Source organism: Rhinatrema bivittatum, chromosome 4 (genome assembly GCF_901001135.1).
Source record: "Rhinatrema bivittatum chromosome 4, aRhiBiv1.1, whole genome shotgun sequence".
Taxonomy (NCBI): Eukaryota; Metazoa; Chordata; class Amphibia; order Gymnophiona; family Rhinatrematidae; genus Rhinatrema; species Rhinatrema bivittatum.
The window spans coordinates 107107774-107131749 of record NC_042618.1 but is presented as its reverse complement, the minus strand read 5'-3'; the positions used below and the strand labels follow the sequence as shown (position 1 = coordinate 107131749).

Below are 23976 nucleotides of genomic sequence, written 5' to 3'. Positions count from 1 at the left end.
GTCTACATGGTTCTTGCTCATTAACTAAAATTACGGAACTTGGAGTTTTAAATTTGTTCATATATTCCAGTCAATGGTGAGGGTTGGGAACGAGGCCTTCCTGTTTATATCATCTTGTGAGTGGAGGACGTGGGGACAACGAGGAATGTGTGTTGGGAAAACTTTAGGTGATATGCATGCATGGCCTGGGCTTTCACCAGACAGAGGATAGGTTTCCCCGAATTGTATGGACATAACGGAGGATCCAGGTAGGCCTACTTTTTAAATTCCTGCCTATGGACATTATGATCTGTAGCCTGAATTTTTGTTTTGATATTACTTTAATGAAGCATTTAATTGATTTTATGTTATATTGTTCTGTTTGTGATTTTGTTTTATGTTAAGATGTGATTTGCTTAGCTTGAACATTTTCACTATAAGCAGACTAAAAATGTTTTTAAATAAATATTTGTGTTTTTATTGTCATAGATCATCCATTTCTGTTTACAGCTTTGAATGGCTTTAAAACCGGGAAGTAGTATAGAAATGTAGTAAATAAATGAATAAATGGTTGAATATCTAGGACATTCTGCCAATTGCATTTTTTATGCTGCAAAGAGGATATCTGATCCCACTTAGAGAACACTTGACTGTCCCATGGAGAAAGCCGTTGCACATACCCTCCCACCTGACCCCCAACCACCCCATAAGATTTTTTTTTTTTTTTTTTTTTTTAACTATTTTGGAATTTCACAGTTAAGGGGCTTCTGTTAGTATAATGCCTTTAAAAAGGGAGGTGCCAGGGAGAGACATTGACTTACCTCGAAGTTCTTGTATGTCATACTGAGGTCTATGGTGCTTTTTGTGTTCTTTTGAATTGTTATGATTTGTTGAGCCTGTCAGCTCATATTGGAGTTTGAGGTCTGGATAAATAAGCACCCTTAGGAATATTCTGCCACAGGGGCCACATGTGGTACTACTGTGGTTCGGTGCCATACAGTGGTTATGCTGATTCACTATTGCCATCTTATGACAGCATTTTTTATTTACACACTTTAAAAGGACTTTTGCCTTTCGTCAATGCTGTTGAAGTCAGAATTGTCATCTTTGATTCCAAAATCAGCTACTAATGACTTCAGAATTGAAATCTTTCAGCTTACTGACAACTGATGAGGAGAACTGATGAGGAGAACTGTGACAATTCATGAAGCGGTCAAAAACAAACTGAGGGAAGTTGCATGGCACTTTTGCATTAGCATCATTGTACATACCCAGAACAAAATCTAGAAGTTTCTGGGCTAGAGAAGAAAATGGTGCTGTCTGATGACATCAACCTTTTATGGCTGTATGTGATGCTTGTCCATGGAGAAAGGTGGTTAAGAATTCTTAAAAAAATTTTTCAAAAGTAAAACCCTTCTCAAGTTGCTGACTACATAGACAATATATATATATAACTTAAAAATAACACATTTACAAATATACACAAATCCAATAACACAATTTATGTAGATGCAAATGTATTTACTTGCTAGTTAAGAAGTTTATTTTTCCCCAACAAGGATAATACATACATGCTATATATCTAGTAATAATTTATATAATTTTTTACCATTAATCAATGTTTGGACTATTTAACTGTTCTGAGATACGAACAGGTTTCAGAAAGTGGTAACTTAATAAAATGTTTGTTTAGTACAGACAACCCATCACAAACAAGTTTGGTAAAATTGCATCAAGGAAGCACTAGATCTAAAGCTATCCATAACATACATCCATAGTAAATATCCAAGTCTTGGCACTCACTTACCAGGCTCACCCTTGTAGCGGATGTTCTGAAATTCTGCATAGAAAACAGCTTTCTCCAGCATTCCCAGGAAAATGACAGCACTGATCCAGAACTGGATCCTGAGCAGGTCCCGCCAGTAGCAGGCAGACCAGGCCAGCCAAAGAACACCAAAGAGCACATACACTATGCACATCACCATGAAGAACTAGCAAAAGAGAAACCGGCAGAGAATCACAGTGATAAGAGACTGCACAACTGATACAGTGGCTACAGATTTCCGAATGAATCATAGCCTCCAATGCCTTCAGTATTTCTGTGACATGCCAGAAAGCATATAGGAAAGAGGACAAAAAAATCAGAAGAGCACATTTAATTGATAATAAATGTGTTTAATACTCAGTTATAAAACTAATTCAAAGGCAGGGATACAAATATATTTAGAAAAAAACCCAGCCACTAGTGGAAAAAAAACCAAGAGGCAGTGTAAAATTGTCCTTGCTGGTTCACTCTGTTTTGTAGTTGTTGCTAGTTTACTTGGCCTTATTTTCTTATTTAACTTTTTTTTTTCCCTTAGTTTAGGTTTTTTGTTTTATTTTCTTTTTTTTTCTTCTTTCCTATACTTTAGGTGCCCAGGTGGCCTAGCTCCTGGGATTTTTCCAGCTCTGCTCAAAGGAAAAATGGAGAAATTACTTACCTGATAATTTAGTTTTCCTTAGTGCAGACAGATGGACTCAGGCCAGTGGGTTTATGCTCCCCTGCCAGCAGATGGAGCCGGTGCAAGCTGACATCACAGTATACATAATCCTGCAGTGACCCCCAACCTAACAGTATTCTCTTCAAAAGCAACTGTGGACAGACTAGCAAAAAACTTGATTAAAACATGATAAAAAAAAGGTAACCAGAACTGTACTCAACCAACAAGAAACATTGAACTCACTAAGATTCTAGGTAGCCCAAGCTAGGGACTGGATAAACACTTATCAGTAATCCCTTGAGACCCAGAGCCCCACAGGAGGACTATTGACACACAAGCGGCAGCTGAGGATGGGAAGCTGATTTGTCTACACTAAAGAAAACAAAATTATCAGGTACGTAATTTCTCCATTTCCCAGCGTGTAGACAGTCATTGCCTACTCAGGACCAGTGGGATGTACCAAAGCTACTCCCCAACAGGATGGGAGGCTGCCCGCGATCCAGTCAACACCGCACGTGCAAAGGCTGCATCCTCCCAGGCCTGCACATCCTGATGATAAAACCTGGAAAAAGTGTGTAAGGAGGACCACGTCACAGCTCGGCAGATTATCGACGGGAGCCAACAGACTAACCTCTGCAAATGACACTGCCTGAGCCCTAACCTGAGTAGGCAATGACTTTCCAGCATCCACATACATGGCCATGACCACCTCCTTAATCCAACGAGCTACAGTAGCCCATGAAACTGGAGCGCCCTGCTTACTCCTGCCATGGAGAAAAAACAGGCAATCCAATTTTTAAAAAGAGTCAGAGACCTCCAAATACTGCATGATCTCCTGAGAGAGAAGCAGACAAGATCTCGCCACTAGGGTCCAACAGGCGACACTCTGTAAATTCATCACTACTGCCTCAAAAGCTTGCTTAAGAATAGCCTCAATCCTTCTATCATGTACATCCTTCAAGGCCACTCCTCCCTCTGCCAGGATAGTCATCCGTTTAGACACGGCACAGACCAGAGCATCCACTGTGGGAAAACACGAATGCTCTCTCACAGCCAGATCCAGGGGGTACAGGCCTTCCAATGTCTGACCCCCTTTAAAATTTGCCTCTGGGGCATCCCATTCCAGATCAATCAATTTCTGGATGGCATCCATCCCCGGGAAAAAAACGAGAGGCTTTATGTAAGGAAACCAAAATAAGATTCTTCCTAGGCTCTGACACGGTATCCAAACCAGGAACACCCAGCTGTTTCAAGGTCTGGGAAATCAGGGCTGGCAGTTCATTTCTATGAAAGAACAGCAACATGGTTCGATACGGTTCCAGCCCTGGAGGAATTTCCCCATCTTCCACACAATCTGGAACAACCTCATCAGTGCCATCCGGATTCCTGTTGGGAACACCCACAGGGAGCCGGGACGCTTAAGCATTGGACTGGAAGAGGGAGGAGCCACTGGTCAAGGGTCTGTCCGAACAGAAATGGGGGAAGCAATGAACTACACCTCAAGAAAGGCTTGTAAGCATCGAAAATATTCCACCCAAGAAAAAGCAGCCAGTTCCAGACCAAGCCCAGAAGGAATGGAGCTGGTCCCACAGAACTGCCCTCGCCAGCGGAGGAGCCAATCAAGGGAGAACCAAGATCTGGCATCCCCCCCCCCCAGTCAAGGCCGGGACCAACCCATCATCAGAATGAGAAGAGCCAGGCTTAGCAAAATCCGAGGAAGACAACTCTCCCAGAGTGTCTGAGCAACACTGACACAGGTTAGAAGCCAGGTCAGGCTGAGAAGCCCTAATATGACAGGAAACACAAATAGGAAGATGCTTACTGGTGCCATCGCTGAGGTAAATGTGTATCAGAATGGCTCGCGCTCAAAAATGAAAATGCACAACCTGTGTGCCAAGTTAAGGGCATAAAAAAAAAAAAAAAAAGATTGTGTGCGTAAAAAGCGCGCTGAAAAACTGAGCGCATAATGCATGTGCAGGGCTGACACACTGTGCACATCGATGGCCTATAGAGGGCAGTAGAACACACACAAGAGAACTCAAAAACAGCTGCCGCAGCCTACCACATGGCATGCAAGAAAAAAAGACTAAGTGCGGGGCCTAGCCCACCAGGGGCCGCTCAACCCACCAGGCTGCCCAGTTCCCCATCCCCAACAGAAGTGGGAACAAAGGTCTGAGAAGAGAGACCAGAGGAAGTCCTGAAACCCCCGTCTCTGATTCGGGTAGAACTTTTTTTTTTTTTTTTAACAAAAAAACCCAAAAACTTATCTGAGCTTAGCGCTTACCGGCTGAGTACAGAGATGGTCTCCAGCTGCCGGGGGAGAGGGCATCTGCCGTCACCACTGCACTCTGCTTCCTGCACCTGCTGCCTTTCAACTGAACTAGCAGCTAAGTCCACGCCAGGAAACCCAGCTACCAGACCAAGGCACACCTCTGAGGGACCATGGAAATTGCCTCAGGAATTCTCAACTGTGGGAGAGACCTTTAGGTATCACTGCAGGAGAGCGGGGCTTTCTTTTCCTGAATTTAGAATTTCAAATTTCTCCTTTGAAAAAGCTCAAAGCAATCCCTATAGGGAGATGCATGTCCACCATCTGCTGGAGACAGAGAATACTGGCAGGCTGGGGTCACTGCAGGGTTATGTATACTGTGACGTCAGCTTGCTCCATCTCCATCTGCTGGCAGGGGAGCATAAAACCCACTGGCCCTGAGTCCATCTGTCTACACGCTAGAAAACTGCATTTGCAGATTTCCAAAAGAAAGCATTTTCATGTCCAAAAAATCAAAACCCCTGCCAAAGGGCCAATGCACAAAGTCAAGGGCATTGAAAGAAAGCTCACAGAAAGATGGTTTGATTAGGAGGCAGCTGTGTGAAATCTCATTTCACCAACTAAAGATCTGAAATTGAAGCAGGAAAAAAAAACCCAAAAAACATGCACAAATATAAGCGATCTCTGATGCACAAGAGAATAGACAAAAGAAGACGACACTAGGAAATAAATGTCTAGACTCCACAGACAATAAATATGCACGAGACAAAGGAACTTGAACACATGGAGCCCAGGTGCTGTTAAACTATTTCCTTCACACAGATCTAGATGCAAGTCAGTCTGAGAACTGCTGAGAAATATGCATTTACTTACAATCATAAGCGGATATTCTCCAAGAGTGAGGTAATCGTATGGCCCTTTCACTTCCACCGTCACTGCCAAAACACAAGGCAAACAACCTGTTCGTATAAAAATCAAAGTGGCAAGCAAAGAAAAGAGTTCCATTCACATCAATAAAATTAAAGAGGAAGAGATTGCTGCATTTGTCACACAAAATGAAATACCTACACTACCTGAATGTAATTCTGCTTTGAAGTGGCTGAAAGTGGAATATAAATATTTCAATAGAGAGATATTTCAGTAATGGAGGAGCTGAAACTTAGGTTTGAAAAAGAGGATCTGTTGTGAAATGCTAACAAAGACACCATAATAAGGAAACACAAACCAGGTTTTCCAAGGATCAGTAGGAAGGAAACCAGCCATGGGCAGCTGCTGCATGTGGCTTCTGTCTGCTCCAGCACTGGCAGGAGTCTTAGCATAGAATGATCTAGCATCAGTCTAGGTCTGTTTTCTGGGTAACCGAGCTATGCAATTTAACGCTTAGACCAAATGAATGCAAATACATCGGTTTAATACTCATAGTAACATAGTAATAACAGCAGAAAAGGATGAAATAGTCCATCCAATCTGCCCAGCAAGCTTCTTATGCCAGTAACTGCCATGCAGGTTACCCTGTGTTTCTCCTGGTAGCAACTGCCACTTCGTGCAGTTATTCAATGAGTATTCTTGAAAATTCAGAAAGTGCTAATGTGTTTTGCTTATGGAGTTGGCCTTAGAAGCAGTCTTGTACTTTGTCATTTATGTCTGCGTAACAGTACCCCAGACCGTAAAAAGTCAGGGCTCGTGTTGGCTGTCTGAATCTAATTCCTCTTCTACCCCACCCCCCACACCATCAAAGCACAGAGCAATGTTGTAGTTGCGTCAAAAGCACCAAGGCTTATTGGTTAAGGGTAGTAAGCCCTTGCCTTTTGTTAAGGGTAGAAATTGTTGCTCTATGCAGGTTACCCCCATGCTTAACAGTTCCCCAAACCATAAAAGCCAGTGCCCTTATTGACTGTTTTCTGAATCCAACTCCCCTTTTCCCCATGCTGTTGTAATTGCAACACTGCTCTCCGTTTCATCAAAAGTATCAAGTCTTATTGGTTAAGGGTAGTAACTGCTGCATTAGCAAGTTATCGCCATGCCCTCTTTTTTTTCATTTCCATCTTTTAGCCTATAGGGGGGTCCACAGTCCCATGCCACTTTAAATTCTTTGACTATTTTAATCTTCATCACCTCCTCCGGAAGGGCAATCCAGGCATTCACCACCCTCTCTGAGAAGAAATATTTTCTGGTGTTGGTTCTGAGTCGTCCCCCCTAGAGTTTCATTTCATGACCCCTAGTTTTACTGATTTCTTTACAACAGAAAAAGTTTGAAGTTTGTGCATCATTAAAACCTTTCAGGTGTCCGAAGGTCTGTATCATATCTCCCCTGCACCTTTCTTTCCAGGGTATACATATTTAGACCCTTCAGCCTCTCCTCATAAATCTTCTGATACTGACCCCACACTATTTTGGTCAGCCTTCTCTGAACCGCCTCCATCTTGTCGCTATCCTTTTTGAAATACAGGCACGAGAACTGAATGCAATACTCCAAGTGAGGCCCATCAAGAACCTGGCTTTAGCTACTGACTTGTCACAATGCTTTACCACTTTCACATTGGCAGACACTATCACCCCAATCTCTCTCTTGGTCCGTGCACATTAGTCTTTCACCCCTCATCATATACAGTTCTTTTGGATTACTGCATCCCAAATGCATGACTCTGTACTTCTTGGCATTGAATCCCAGTTGCCAGATCTTGGACCACTCGTCAAGCTTTCTTGAATAAAAAGTGATTTAAGAAAGCTTGAATTGTGGTCAAAGATTTGGCAGCTGGGATTCAATGTCAAGAAGTGTAGCATCATGCATCTGAGAAGCAGTACTCATTGTGGGAAAAAAAAATAAAAAAAAACAAAAAAAAACCCCCATCTCAGTGTGCAGTTCTTGAGAATCCCTAATCTAGGAGCATCAATTGCTGGGGAGCCTGAAAAAGTGGTGCTTGGAAGAGAGGTCTAAACCTTTTTTTCTCAAGAAATTCTTAACAGTGGGGCTTTGACAACTGCTCATCCCCCAGCTACTCTTACTAGAAGTCGCTATAACGAAAGGGGCACAAGAAGCTCCATATTTAGCTAGTCTCGGCAGAAATCACAAAAGGGAAGTTTAGAGAACAGCTGACTGAGGAGATACCCTGGTAATTCTGATAAAATGGTTGCATTCTTTAGCGATGGTGATCAATGAAACCCCACCATAATAAGTACCCAGGCACCGGCAGCCTCCATCCTCCAGGGCTGACACTATCCCTCTGCCTGATATTGGTGATCCAGTGAGCAGATGCACTCAGGAGTTGTGGCAACGGACAGACTGTGCCATCTTTAAGCCAGTGACCTAACTGCTACATCGTAGAGTCCTAAGAAGGGAAACAAGAGACTTACTGGTAAGGTCTCCCAGCACAGAGGAAGATGTAGTTTTCTGCACTTCTGTACTATCCAGCCTCTTGACTTTGACACTAGATTCTTTGGAAGCACTAGATGAAGTCTCAATTTGTAATATAAAGATGTATGGCCCATCATGCTGAGTTCTGGGCACAGCATTCGTTGGCTGAAAAGCAAAGCAACATTTATAAAAAAGCAGAAGAGCCAGGACACGTGCACAAGGGCTTTTCTCCTGCTATTACTCCTGGGTCATGAAGTCCATTTGTGTAGCTACATGACATGAAACCCCGCAAATTACTACAAGATATTACACAGAACTCTTCCTTTAAAAAAAAAAAAAAAAAAATTAGAAAAACTGCATATTATTTTCAAACAGAAAACATGCCAGGCAAACAGTGTTTCTAATTGGGGGTTTTTTTTTTGTTTTGTTTTTTTTAAATAAATCCAGACCATAGCTCTTCTCATCTTACCCTTAAATTAAAACATAATAAAAGCAGATATAGGGCAATAGCAGCGTTCTGGGTGAGAACCACATTTGGGAACTATTGCATGTCACCTTGAGGCTGGTATGAATCGGCTCGATATGGGGAGGGAGAGAGAGAAGAGAGGAACATATGCAAATATTCTCTCTCCATCCCATGACTCAGATTGGCAGTGAGGGGTGATGAGAAGATGGCATTCATCCCCCTCTCACTTCACTCATTCACTTACTCCTCACCTCTCCCCATTTTAACCCCCTTCCACCCAAGCATTCACTGCTTTACCTCTTCCAACATTCATCCCCTTTCATATCATCAGTCCCCCCCCTAAGCATTTTCCTTCTTTACCTCACACCTCCTCAGCATTTACAGGTCTGGTGCTGTTTTGCTGCCCCCGTGTTAACGATTACCTCGCTGCCACCCCAACCACCATCAAACCCCAGTGATTTCTAATGGAGCCATTCATGGATTTCTTTTCTTTGACCTAACAATAACAGTCTGAACATTGTATACACATGCGGCAAGGTTAGAATAAGACTACCAGATTGCAGGGCTGCAAATCTGAGATACTTCTTTCCTTTGGCACCAATAGTGGGCAAGTAGTTCATATACAGGGAGGAGCGGTTACCTGGTGGACTGTGCCCACAGAATATTGTAGTAATTACTCTCACAATATACTTATTCTTTGAATTTTGAAAATACTAAATATCCATGCCAATGCAAAGCTTCAGGGTTGATAGATATGCCCTATACAAGGGAATTAATTATGCATCAAGTCAAGTAGGAAGGAGGGAACGGTGCGCAGCTGTATGGTTCCCGGCATGATAGTGCCTGTAGTTTGGAGATACGACGAGCTGAACATATTGCCACCAGGAATACACAGTCTTCAATGTTAAGAGGCGTAGTGAGAGACTGCGCGTTGGTCTGAAAGAAGCCCCTGCTAGGAAGTCTAATACCAGATTGAGGTTCCATAGAGGCACCGGCCACTTTAGGGGTGGCCGAAGTTGCTTAACCCCTTTTAGGAAATGGGTCAAATCTGGATGAGCTGCTAGACGGATACTGTTCACTTCGGCTCTGAAGCAGGAGAGGGCGGTTACTTGGACCCTGAGTGAGTTGAGAGACAGCCCCTTCATCATACCGTCCTGTAGGAACTCCAATATCATGGGAATTTTGGCTGTCTGCGGGAGAGCCCCGCGGTCTTCACACCAGGCTTCGAATATTTTCCAGGTTTGTATGTATGTAAGGGATGTGGAGAACTTGTGTGCTCGGAGCAGGGTGTCAATCACGGGTTTTGAGTAACCGCGTTTCTTCAGGCGAGTCCTCTCAAGGGACCAACCGTAAGAGAGAATTGAGATGGATCTTCGTGAAGAATTGGGCCCTGCGTGGAGGTAGGCACAGAGGGCTTCCCGCAAGGAGTCTTTGCATGTCTGCGTAGTATGGGTGTCTTGGCCAATCCAGTGCTACTAGTAGAACTAGTCCCCTTAATGTTCTCTCTTGTGGATGACCTTCTGCAGTAGTGGAAATGGGGGGGGGGGGGGGGGGGGGGGGAAGGCGTACAGTAAGACTTCCTCTGGCCAGGTCTGAACGAGGGCATCGATCCCTTGGGAGTGTGGCTCTCGTCTGCGGCTGAAGAACTTGCGGACTTGGGCATTAAGGTAGATGGCCAGTAGATCCATGGCTGGTAGGCCCCAGTGATTCACTATCAGCTGGAAGGCTGTGGTCGACAGCATCTATTCCCCCGGGTCCAAGCTCTCTCTGCTGAGAAAATCTGCTGAGATGTTGTGTCTTCGAGCGATGTGAGACGCCGAGATCCCTTGTAGGTTTATCTCCGCCCATGCCATGAGAGGATCTATCTCCAGGGTCACCTGCTGGCTCCTGGTTCTTCCCTGGCGGTTGATGTAGTCCACCATTGTGGCATTGTCTGACAGTACTCTAATCGCTTTGTCCCGGAGTCTGTGGCTGAATCGCAGGCAAGCTAGTCTGACTGCTCGAGCTTCCAGGCAGTTTATGTTACATCCTGCCTCTTCCTCGCTCCATTGTCCCTGGGCCGTCAGTTCCTGACAGTGGGCTCCCCACCCTCGCAGGCTCGTATCCGTGGTGAGCAAGATCCAGTTTGGTGGGAATAGGTAAACTCCTCTGCTTAGGTGGTCTTCCTGTAGCCACCACTGAAGCTGAGAACATACTTCTACTGGAAGTTGGAGGCAAATTGAGTAGTCTTGGGACAGTGGATTCCATCGTGAGAGCAAGGATCGCTGAAGTGGTCGTATGTGGGCCTTTGCCCATGGAACGACTTCCAGGGTTGATGTCATGAGGCCTAGGACTTGAAGATAGTCCCATACTCTGGGGCGCACATTGATCATCAATCGTCGTAACTGTTCCATCAGCTTCTTTCTCCTCGAGGGAGGAAGAAAGACTTTGTTCTGACTGGTGTTGAAACAGGCCCCCAGGTACTCTAGAGACTGGGAGGGCTGCAGACTGCTCTTGCCTGTGTTCACGACCCAACCGAGCTCCTGCAGTAGGTTCTTGACTTTGCTGGTCACCTGCTGACTCTCTTTGGAAGACTTTGCCCTGATCAGCCAGTCGTCCAAGTAAGTGTGAACCTTCCTTCCTTAGTGTTGCCGCCATGACCACCAAGATTTTGGAGTATGTTCTGGGGGCGGTTGCCAGGCCGAAGGATAGTGCTCGGAACTGGTAATGTCGACCCAGTATCGCAAAGAGTAGAAAACGCTGGTGCTCTTAATGGACTGGAATATGAAGGTAGGCTTTGGAGAGGTCCAGGGTGGTCAGGAACTCCCCTGGTTGTACTGTCATTATTACGGAGAGAAGGGTCTCCATGCAGAAATGTAGTATCCACAGATGACGGTTGAAGTTCTTGAGGTCCAAGATGGGCCAAGAAGGACCCTTCCTTCTTGGGAACGATAAAATAGATGGAATAGCGCCCCATATTTTTTTTAATTAATATTTTATTAGGATTTCATCAATTTTTACATCAATAAAATACATGAAATAAGGATTCCACAAGTATCAAGAAAAACATCCAACATAATTATGGATTATCAATCCAAAACCTTTTCTTTAGCCCTCATTAACAATGGAGAGTGCTACTAAGCAAAGAGAAAGGAAAAGCCAAATATCAGTTTCATACAGAGGGACATATTTCTATTCCTTCCCATCTATTCCTCAGCAGTCCTCTAGATCACTCAGTTTTCAACTCTTTATCAAGAAGAAAGGTTTCTAAATGTGTTGGATCATAGAAGATAAACTTATTTCCATTTAAAGTAAAGTAATGCAACACTTGCAAGGAAATTTAAGTATAAACAATGCACCTAATGACAAAACCCTGTCTTTTAGTGCTAGAAATTGTTTTCTTTTCAGGGGGGAGGGGGGGAAGGGAGGGATTTAGGTCCCTAGTTTGGTACTGAGTATTCCGGTGTTTAATACGGAGACCTTATACACAACACAGTACTGATATTTGATGTTTTCATAAGTTTTTATTGCTGTACACATATCGGTGTTAAATGCTGTTATTTACATACAATATGCTATGTCAACATATTACATATTTTGTATTGATGCAAAATTGAGCAATAAAATATTTAAAACTAAAAAAAAAAAAAAAAAAAAAAAAGAAATTGTTTTCTTTTCATCTGGGTGGGTCTAGCCACATCTGGAAAGACCTGGATTTTACTTCCACAGAAGAGAAAATCCTTGTTTTTAAAGTATTTTTATAAAATTAGGTGTTTATCAATCTCACTATTGAAAGTTACTAAGAGGATAGCTCTTGTAGGAATGTCATCCATTGAAGCTTCTAAAAAAGAAGTCAAATTTGAGCTACCTCCCTGTATCATATCTACTCCAACCTCAGGACCCAAAGGTCTAATTTTAGATCTAGGGACATAAAATATCTTAGTTAACACTATTTCTCTACTTGTAGAAATTTGTAAAACCTCACCCAAATATCTCTGTAGCAATTCTGTTGCTGACAATCTGGTAATTGGAAAGTTTAAAAAACGAAGATTTTTAGATCTAATTACATTTTCTAAACTCTCTAGCTGTCTAGACATTACCAAACTATCCTTAACAAATGCTGTATTAGCAGCTTGTAGATTAGAAACTTGTAAATTTACAGCCATATGATTACTTTCCAAACTAGTTAATCGAGTTGCATGATCCTGAAGTGAATTTTTTGTTTCATTATTAAAAGAACCAAATTGAGTCATTGCCTGAGCTAATAATTTTTGCATACTGTTTACCGACTTCCAGACATCAAGCAGGGTCACATTATTTAAATCAGGTATTTCTAAATTAGAAGCTTCTATTATTCCATCGGATATCGCTGCAGGTGGAGACATATCCAAGCCTCCCACTACAGCAGCCATTTCCTTATTTTGAGGAATTGAATCAGTTAAGGAAACACTTAAAACATTACCAGATCTAGAGTCTTTGCTCCGAGGTGATGAATGATAGCCAGGACTCTTTATTGAGCCCAAGGAAAAAGATACATCTGAGTTAGGATTTAGGGAAGCATCATTCACTCTACGTATTATATGACTATCCATGATAGTCATCTAGTCATCTATAACCGCCCCAGAAGTTGGAACGGAAGGAAATGCCTTAATTTTCCTTTGCCTGCCCACGTACCTTCAGGAAATTATCTCCGATGTTGGCTGGAGACGGCAAGGAGCGCTCCCCTTAGGCACGCTCCTTTGGCAGGGCGCCGGCAGCTGGGCGCCGCAGCCCCCTGGCTTTAACCAGTTCCAGACCCGGTCCGATGACCTCACAGGGGGCGAGGCTCAACTCAGCTCTGTGGAGAAACGTTCAGGTGTTTTTAAAACAGGCTCTGAGCAGTTCCTCTGGCTATAATCTCCTCCAGCTGGAGGAAATCCCTCCAGTTACACTCCCCAGTGCCCTGTATTTTGTTGGGGTGCAGGAACCGGAGTTATTGCCTTCAGGTGCCTTAGAGTGGCCTCCACTGCCATTCTTTTGGTATGGGAGTGGCAGGGTGACATAATAAATTTGTCCCGAGGAATGCTGCAGAACTCCAGAGAGTAACCTTCTCGAATGATGTTTAGCACCCATTTGTCCGACATGAATCAACCCATCTTTGGTAAAAGAGGGAAAGTCGACATCCTATTTCCTCTTCCCGTGGATGGATCGGCCCTTTTTCATTGGGGGGCACGGCTGGAGCCTGCCCCCGGGCCTGTTCCTCTCTTGGTCTGTTGGTTCCGAAAGGACTGGGGCCTTCCGAAAGGATGGGGTGACTGGAACTGAGTTCCTGTAGGGTCTAAAGCGTTGAGAACCTCTGCCCCCTGGCTCTTCTGGACGAGGGGCGCTGGGATCTTTTAACCCTGTCTTCCAGTGCCAAGGCAATGGTGATTTGCCCCACTTGCTGGCTAACTTTTCCAGTTTGCTTCCGAATAGGAGAGATCCTTTAAAGGGCATTCTCGTGAGATTCGCTTTAGAGGTCATGTCAGCAGACCAATTTCACAGCCAAAAAACTGTCTTCTGGCTGCCACTACCGAGGCAACTCCTCTGGCTGAGGTACGCACTAGGTCTGAGCTTGCGACCGTTAGGAAGGCTGCTGTAGGTTCCATCATCTCGCCAGTGTTTGTTCCGGAGTTATTTGCCTCTCTTGAGAGGAGCAAAGAGGAAAGTGCCACCAGTACACAGGAGGCAATCTGCAGTGTCATTGCTGTTGCGTCAAATGCCTGTTTAAGAATGGATTGCGATCTTCTGTCCTGAGTGTCCTTCAATGCAATCCCTCCTTCAACGGGAATGGTTGTTCGCTTTGAAACAGTGCAGATCATGGCATCCACTTTTGGAAAGTGCAGGCGTTCCCCTTAGCCGCTGGTTCCAGAGAGAGTACAAGGCTTCCAAGGCCTGACCTCCTTTAAAGCTGCCCTCCAGAGCATCCTACTTCAGGTCAATCAGTTCCTGGATGGCTTCCATCATCGGGAAGTAGCATGAGGCTTTACGAAGGGACACCAAGATGGGGTTCTTCTTTGGTTCTGATATGGGGTCTGTGCCTGGAATACCCAGAGTCTGGGAAACAAGGGCTGGTAATTCATCCTTCTGGAAGAAACGAAGCATGGTTCCAGGTCTGGAGGGATTTCTCCTTCTTCCAGGGAGCTGTCATCATCATCTGAGGTATCTGGGTCCCTGTCAGGGATACTCTTAGTTAGGCGAGGCATTCAAGTAAGGTCGGGAGGATTTTGTGCTTCCGGCAGGGGTTGAGCCTGTGTTGCAGCCAGGGCAGATTGTGCCTGTACAAAGGCTTGCAGTTCCTGGAAAAATTCCAACCAGGAGAAGGTCCCTGGGTGCATGTTAATCCCAGGGGGAGTCGAAGTAGGGGCCCCTGAGGTGCCCTCCTATGAAGAAGTCATCTCGGAGTTGCATAGGTCCGGGGGAGCTATCATATGTAGTGGTTCCAGACCCATCCTCAGACAAAAAAGGACCAGGCTTTGGTCCCCCCTGGGCTTTTTCACAAAGCTGACACAGGCAGGAGTCCTGTTCAGGCTGCACGGCTCTTATATGGCAGGCTGTACAAAGAAAGAGCCTTCTGGCCTTCTTGGACACCAGTGCCATTGAATCTATGCTTGGGCACACAAAAATAGTTTCACTGCGGCGAGAATTGTGCGCAGCCTTAGTTATGTGCACGGAGCAGATTTGTGTGTGGCTACAGGTATGCGCACAGAGTGCACTCTGCTGCGTGCTCAGCTAACTTGTGTGTACTGCTGCATGCGCAGCTATGCACGCAACTCTATGGGATGCGCATAAGTAATGCACATCAGCCGCCGGATTGTCCTGTGCGTACCACAGAGGGGAAAGGGAAAATCGCGCCCCCCCCCCCCCCCCAAGGATCTCCATGTGTGTGGACCCGTGCACTGGATCGGGGCCTAGCCTAATCAAGGCTGCTCAACCTGATCGGTGCTCCCTTTTTAACTTGCCGGAGCAGAGTCGGTACAGCGAGCTCTGGAGACCTGAATTAAAAGTTTCCTTCTTACCTGGTCTCGGCACTTACCGCTTGTGCATCGGACAACCTCCAGCTGCGGGGGGAGAGGGTTCTACCTTTACCACCACGCTCGGATGTGCACCTGCTGCCTTTCAGCCACTCTGGGGGGCTAAGTCCACGCCGGGACCAAGGCACCTCTGAGGAATATCTGAGATCACCTCAGGAATTCTCAACTGGGGGAGGTACCCTTAGGTATCACTATAGGAGAGCGGGGCTCGATTTTCTTAAGGTAAATGTATCTTCCTAACACTGTGCTAGTGTCCGCATCTGCTAGGATACGGAGTGATACTGAGGAAGTGAGGTTAGTGCAGGGGTATATGTACCCAGGATGACATCAGATTGAAATCTGACTCAAGTCTCCCATCTGCTAGCAAAGGAGCACATAACCCACTGGTCTGAGTCCATCTGGCTACACGCTAGGAAAAAGTCCTTTGTGAGAGACAATGAACTGGGTCCCAGGATATTACACACCATGGCCAATGCAAGGGTATTAGGCACCCCTAGGTAAAAAAAAAACAACAAAAAACCCAAACAACTTATAGCCGTGCACTCTGACCCTACCCTAACCTACCCGCCCCCACCCCCTGTGGCCCTCTCCAAATATAATTTAAAATTATGCATTTATAACAGATTTCACATGAAAAAGAATATTCAAAAAACAGTCTTCTGAGGTAAAAATATCACTTATAACATGTATATTATATTTATATGTGCTACTTTGATGCCAACCAGAAAACCTTTCAAAAAAAAGACATTTGGAACCCATTTCGTATTAGGCATATTGTAACATGTTTGGTGAGGGCTTGGCCCTCAAAAATCCACGTGTAAATCAAGTTATTACAATATAGTAAACTACACATACCAGAATAGCACTAACTGCAAGCACTCAAACAATAACAATCCTAAATATGAAAAGGCAACACAGCAAATATTACACCAGACTCTAACCACTAATACATCTATTAGAAAAACAGAACCAGCCAGGCTGCTATCCCTACAAAGAAACTATATGCTAATAGAAAGCCTCACCCCTGTCACACATGCAGAACAGACTGACCCTCAACAAATACAGAATAGAAAGACCATAAAAATATAAATTAAAACATGCAGACAAAAACTGAACTGGAAACTGCAACAAGCCAGACTGTATGCAGTGGAACAATGGAAAAACAGAAATATCACTATTCCACATAAATCATTTAAACAATAAAATCAAGAAATATAAAAACAATCATAATAGTAGAACCATAAAATTTTTTTAAACATTTTAAAAAAAGCTGATGAATAGAACATTCAATACATAAAAACAAATTTAAAACAGCATATGCAAGATCTTAGGGAAGTTATCTCAAGCAGGACATGCCAACAGCAATTTACTGTTATGGATTAATTTTTTAAAATTTCCCAAACACCAATAAAGTATTTTAAAACATCAGACAAACACCCAATAATTAAATTAATTAAAACTAATAAGTATTTTAAAAATTGCTTGCACTCCATACCTGGGTGCTTTAGATGTCTAGTCTCCCTGAGATTGTCATGGGTGGGGGACGAAAGCACACAACTTTTCTCCTCTCTCTCTCTCATATATACACATACCCACACGCTGCCCCCCACACACACACACCCACCCACGCTTTCATTCAACCGGACCCTCCCTCTCTTCTTGGATCAGAGTCTACCAGGCAGCCCCTTGGCCTCTTTCATTCTGCCCACAAGTTAGGATCCGTTGGGGGCCCCATAGTTTCAGCTACACTTTGGTCATTGGGCAGTTGGGGGGGGGGGGGGATGTCAGCCAGCAGCCCCCATTACCTTTTCTTCACTTCGGCCACCAGACAGTTAGGATGTACTGGCAGCCCCATGGCTCTCTCTTTACTTCAGTCGCTGGCCAATTGGGATGCACCTGCAGCCTACTCTCAACTTTGGCTGCCAGTAAATTGAGGTCCACTGGTAGCCCCCAGGCTGCTGCCCCCTTGAGCCACCGCCCTGTACAAGTGCATGGCTTGCCTAGTGGGTTGCACTGGCCCTGAGCAGTTCTCCCCTCTTTATCACTTACAGCTCCCTGACTTGTTTATTTATTTAAGAATTTTTTATACCGGTATTAGTCGAAACATATTGGTTTACAATGGAACAAAAAAAGAGTGGAAAATACAATGAACAGGGGAAGGGGTGGGGGACAAGAACCCAGAGTAGTAGCATGGAAAGAGCAAAAACAAGCGCAAAGCAACTTGAGAACAAGTGCATTGCAATTATAACATAACTATGTACAAGGATTGGGTAATGTCTGGAGGCATAGGGGCGCAATTAGGCGGGGGAGCTCTTAATGGTTCTGAGGGTATGCTTGTTTGAATAACCAAGTCTTTAGTTGGGATCTTATTTACTTGTTCTCTCCTTCCTCTTCCCCAAGTTTGCCCCTCAGCTGAATCATGAGATGGCAAAGATCAAAAATCTGCTGCTGTGGTTGTGTGTGTTCCAGTCCCTCCTTTCATTCCCTCCCGCCCCATGTTCCCTGTTTACATGGGGATGGGGTGGGGAGATGTTTAAACTGCAGTAGACAGAGCAGAGCATTTCTCTACTGCCTTCTCCAGCCTTTCCCCTTCTGTTCCCTGAATGCTGTCTAGGGACAAGGGGTTGGCAGAAAACAGCCCTCTGCTTCCTGTGCTATCAGATTCAGAACACTGGCCAACAGATTTAGAGTATAAGCCCAGTCTGCCCTTGCCCAGAGCTTCCTGGTATTTCCCCAGAGAACTTGTAATTAAAACAAATTATCGTACTCTCCAGGTCAAAGCTGGAGAATACCCAGCTATGGTGAGAATCTGGTATTTGGATGCAACACACCCTAAATATCATGAAAGCCACTCACTATAGAATTCAAAGCACCATTAGAAATGCCCCCGCTCCATTCCCCTCGACAAGGCAAGTGATTATTCTGGAAAAATGAGGCAGCCTCTCTCTCTCTTCTCCCACCTCAAGGTAGTAGTAATTTAATTACACTTGGTTAATCATTGCATAGCAAAATACAGGTTACAATAAAATCACCTAATACAAAAGCATAAGTATTAACAAAATAAACATCTTTAATTCAATAAAATAACTAAAAGATAATTCGTTATTAAGAACCAACTAAATGCTTGGTCAAACAGCCCAGTTTTAATTTTGTTTTGCCCAGGTCTACTTTTAAGGGAAGCAAGATCCAAACAGTTAATGGGAAGCAACTAAAAGCTCTATGTCTGGCAGAACCTGCTTGGCTGTTTGGAGTGAATTCAACCAAAACAATCATTTCTTTTCCTTGTACACACGTGTGCCCTACCCGAGGCAGTCCTGCCCTGAGTTAGGGTGCTGCATGTGTTCTATGAGAATCCTTAGCCTTCAAACTCTTAAAATACAGAAATTGGTCAGAACTCCTTATTGCTTTCTGTATTTCTCATTACTTTTTTTTTGGGGGGGGGGGGGGGTAGTTCCCTCCTTTTTCTTCCATCTCAGTCGGAACCAGGGCCGAAATCCATTAGCCTTCACTCAATTCCCTGGGGATTTCCCCTTCCCAAAAACATCAAAGTGGAAACCAAAACTTAAATTATATTATAGCCTTGAAGGTGTCAGCAAGCCTGACATTGTGTGGCTTATAAAAGTGACCAACCGTCTTCTAATCATCCACCTTCAAAAAAAATTTTTTCAAAAACATTTTTTATTTTTATGTCAATTTTCTTAAAGTCCTCTGTTTTCAAAACAGTATATGCCAAAGAGACTCTTCAAAAATATAATCCAAACAGCCCTGTTTGGATTATATTTTTGAAGAGTCTCTTTGGCATATACTGTTTTGAAAACAGAGGACTTTAAGAAAATTGACATAAAAATAAAAAATATTTTTGAAAATAAAACTTTTTTTTGAAGGTGGATGATTAGAAGACCAGTTGGTCACTTTTATAAGCCACACAATGTTAGGCTTGCTGACACCTTCAAGGCTATAATATAATTTAAGTTTTAGTTTCCACTGTTTTTGATTATATTTTGTGGTTAACCATCGACTCTCCTTGACTAAGCTGGATTTCCCCTTCCCCCTATTTTAACAGGCCCTCCCGCCTGCTGCTCATCACAGCAAGGGTCCTGAGGCCAGAAGCCAGGCACCAGGGCTCCTAGAATCCTGCATCATGGGCTCTAAATCCCGCCACTGGTTACTGGCCTTAACGATGACCACGACTCTCGTCTGCCACACCTCCTCCCCTCCCCAGGACTGTGAACACTGCCTCTGCAGCATTCTCAGCCATAGCTGAGCTGGGGGCAGAAGACCAGCAATCAATCCAGGGGACCTTCACTTAGAAGAGAAGAGCACTTGCCACTGAGCCAGCCTGATCTTAAGTAAAATTGGATTGCCTCTTTTCTCCTTGCGATAAACCTATACAAGATCCTTCTTCCCCCACCCACCCCCAAAAATGAACCTCACACAAGGATAACAGGGACTATAGTATAAAGATATTATCCTGAAATACTCATTTTTACCAATGCCTAACTTTAAGCATAACAAAAGATTACAGCCACTACATTCTCTTAAGAAATAAGTACTTTATGCACTAACAAATAAAAAAAGCCTCTTTGTAATATTACAGTGATGTGCTGCAACCAGTATCTACTACAGGTCTCAGGATATAATGCTGTGCATTATGTAAAACTATATTTAGAAATACTGAATTTCTGTGATATCAACTAGAAGACACTACATCCAGTTGCAAATGGGAAAAATAAGTGGTATAATCCTCATAATTAAAGTCTTTTTTTTATTTAAAAAAACAAACAAACCAGCAAGCCACAGACTCCTAGCCAAATTTATCTGCTAAAGCATTTTGCAGATGCTTTCCTACAAAGAATGCTTCAAGGGGCCTAATGGTGAACATTTTTGAAGCTCTTAACTCCAGATTCAGACACAAAAATTCTGCCACAGTGCCACTAATATCCAACAAGGAAGCTCTTCAATGCTTGCTTTTTATTGTTTGGCAACTCCCTCGGCTCTTTTTGGTTGTTTGGTAGACAGGGAGGTCAAACAGGTTTCTTTATTTTAAATATAGATCACATTCCCAGCCCTCACAATAGGGACTGCCCAAAGCAGTTTATCATAATTAAAGGAGGAATGCCATACACTCAAACAAACCTTAAAAGCAAAGCAAGAGTTAGACAAATAATTTACAACTGAAAAAAAATAAAAATAAAGAAATACCCACAAAACTACCCAGTCAAAAAAAAAAAAAGTCAACTCTCAACCATCAATGACACCAAATAGCGAGATCAGTGATTCCTAATCTTTTGTGGCACACCTGGCATAGGATTCATTTCATTGTGGCACACCACCACCTTTACAACCATCATCTTCTCTTCCCTGTCACCATCACCTTCCCTCTCGCTATTATCACTCTTTTTCCCCCACCCCTGGCACCATCACCTTCTCTTCCTTCAAACCCAGAGCATCATCATCACTTTATTCTGAATTCCTCCTTCCCTCTTCCCCACTACCCTGGCATCATCACCTACATCACTTTCTCTTCCCTTCTCTCCCCCCCCCCCCCCCCCAGCATCATCACGGTCCTTCTCCCTCCATCCTTCTGGCATTACCACCACCCTCTTCTTTCCTTCTCCCCTAACCTCTCCTTGTTTCCTTCCTTCTCCCCTAACCTTTCTCCCTCCACCCAGTGGCATCATCACTGCTTTTTCTTCTTTCAACATCACCTTCTCCTCCCTCTCCCCTGGCATCATTACCACCTCCCCCATCCCCTCTCCCTCCATACCCTGGTATCATCACCTCCTTCTCCCTCCACCCACCTGACATCACCACTTTCTCTTCCCTTCCCTCTCTCTCCACCTTTCTGGCATCATCATCACCTTCTCTTCCCTCTCCCCTGACACCTTCACCTTTTTCCCTTCTCTCGCCATCCCACCCCCAGAAAACATCCCCACTTTCCCCTTCCTTCCACCCCTCTGGCACCATCATCTTAATATTCCCTATTCCTTAGCATTATCACCTTCTTCCCTTCCCTCTCCTTCTACCCCTCTGGTATATCATCACCTTCCTTGCCAGGCCACCCAGCCCCTCTAGTCCTCATCTTCCCTCTTTCCCACCCCCTGCCATCATTACCTTCTCTCCCCTCTCTGGCATCATCACCTTCCCTTCCCCCTCACACTCTATGGCACATTCATCTTTCCCTCCCCCCACACCCCTTGGCAAATTTAGCTGTCCCCCTGCCCCCCCTCCACCCCAGAGCCAGCACAAATCTGAGCAGCACTTACCCGCTGCTGCTTCCTCCTCTGCTGGCTTGCCTCGCATGTCTTGCGAGAGAGCTAGCAGAGGGAAAGCAGCAGCAGCAGATAGGTGCAGCTCTCCGATGCCCTCCGCTGTCAGAAGGACATCCTGCAGGCCAGGAAGGAAGAAAAAAAAAAAAAAAAAAGGAAGACTGCTGGCACCTCGTCTTCTCATGCACACCTGCAGGTCAGTCACGGCACACCAGTTGGGAAACACTGAGCTAGATTAAGAGAGACGTGCACTCAAAATAAATGTTGTACTGCACCTCCCACTAGTCAACATTAACTCCCCATATTGGCAGTTATCCACCAGGCATCGACAATCAAGCTGTGGCAAAATTCTATGATTTTACCTTCTTTCTGACACTAAGATAATAAGTTCTAGCCTGATGTCTGGTGGAAGGCTGTGCCATAGCAGGGATGCCATAACAGAAAAGGCTTACCGAGTTTCCTTTGCTGATAAATCAGGCCCTTCTATGTGTGCTAACTATAACTGTTGCTTTGGGACATACTTTTTCAGCTTATGTTTTCTCCAAGTAAAAAAAGGGCCAGAACATCTCATGATTAAAAGTTTAAAAAATTTTACATTTGGTCCATATAATCATTGGTAGCCAGTGCAGAGCACGTAAAAAAGGGCTTGCAAGCTGCTCATCTATGTTGCCTCAGTACAACCCTTGCCACAATGTTCTGGCCCACTTGCAGCCTATGCATGAGCTGTGAGACCACCAGCGGGTGCATCACACAGTCCTAAAAGATCCCTTTTCCTAACAATATTTTCCCCCTCCTAAGAAGAGATATTGCAGCAGCTCCCCGCAATATTTTTTCTCGCAGAAAAACTCAGCGAGAAAAAATAGTGAGGACAAGGGAAAACCGCACAATGGTGGCTCCCTTCATATGGGACCACTATTGTCTTAAAAAGCCCACAACAGCCCAAAAAACACTTCCCGCCTTAATTGCATACAATACACCCCAGGGGTCTAGTTAGATCACCTGTCCCCCAACCCCCCCGCCACCTCTGACGATAGCCCAGCAGGGTCATAAATCTAAAAAAAAAAAAAAAAAAAAAAAAAAAAAAGATTTAAATTTCACAAGGTGATGCCCTACCACCTCTTCCCCAAACTCTCCTTTTTACAAAAAGGGTGGGCCCACTAAACACCAGGGAACATTTCTAGGTAAGGAGGTGGTCAAGGGGTGGGGGTTGGTTACAGTGAGGGTCCCCACCAGAAACCAGAGATTTCATCCATGGAAGGAGGGGTGGAGGGAGATGGATGCCTTGGGAGTATTAGAACTGGGGGGTGATAAATGGGAGGGGTTTCAGAAGGAAGGGTGGGGCATCGCTGCGCATCATACAATTTTATTTATTTATTTTTTTAATTTCTAGGCTGCTTCTAGTGGGTCTCACAAAACCCCCAGGGGTGTCCTTTCCATTTTGAGGGGGCCGCTGCAAGACCTTTAATTCTAGGAACATTGAGATGCATGTTGGCATCCTGATAACTCAGAGATTTTAACGAAAATCTAGGTGTTGTAGATAAACTAACAAGGCTTTCTTTTTTGAGACAAGATACATTATTTTATTTACCATAAAATTGGCTATTAATGAGCTGCTTTGCATGCATTTGAAAATGTTATGTATCCAAATCACAAGTAAAACAACTCATTGTAATGGGGCGGGTTTTAGGCCTTTAAAAAAAAAAAGAAAAACCAAATCACAATATTACTGTGATATTGGTATACTTTGTGATAAACAGCATTTTACATGTGTTATACCCATATTACATCTTAGTAAATGAACCCCTTAGTGTCAAGATATGAAGTTTATTTGGCAATCTCAATTTTAGGAAGGCGCTACACACAACCAGTCCAACAGGCAATTGCAAATTAAATGAGACATTCAGTTTTACCCTCAAATCCTTAATGACAGACAGAGAAACAAGTCCTAAGCCACCTAAAAAGTGAGGATCTGATCCAAACAGTAATTATCCCCCACTTGCAAAATCTCTCTTCTGGGAATTCAATGTGAGCCTGCTCTTCGAAAGCCAGTTTGAAATTTCTTGTAGCCCACTGGGTTCTCACTGCTTATCAAACTATTCCCTTAAGTCACAGTGCAGCACAGGTACA

General features: G+C 44.0%; 1 protein-coding gene across 2 annotated transcripts in view; it reads right to left on the bottom strand.

The window, feature by feature from the left end:
- Positions 1 to 23976, bottom strand: part of TMEM87A (transmembrane protein 87A) — a 130797-nt gene that overhangs the window by 77383 nt on the left and 29438 nt on the right. For both annotated transcript variants that reach the window (XM_029598632.1, XM_029598633.1), the window contains exons 5-7: positions 8083 to 8248; positions 5602 to 5663; positions 1787 to 1970 (exon numbers count right to left, since the gene is read on the bottom strand). In XM_029598632.1, coding sequence (XP_029454492.1) covers positions 1787 to 1970; positions 5602 to 5663; positions 8083 to 8248 — 412 coding nt within the window. The remainder of the gene's footprint in view (positions 1 to 1786; positions 1971 to 5601; positions 5664 to 8082; positions 8249 to 23976) is intronic.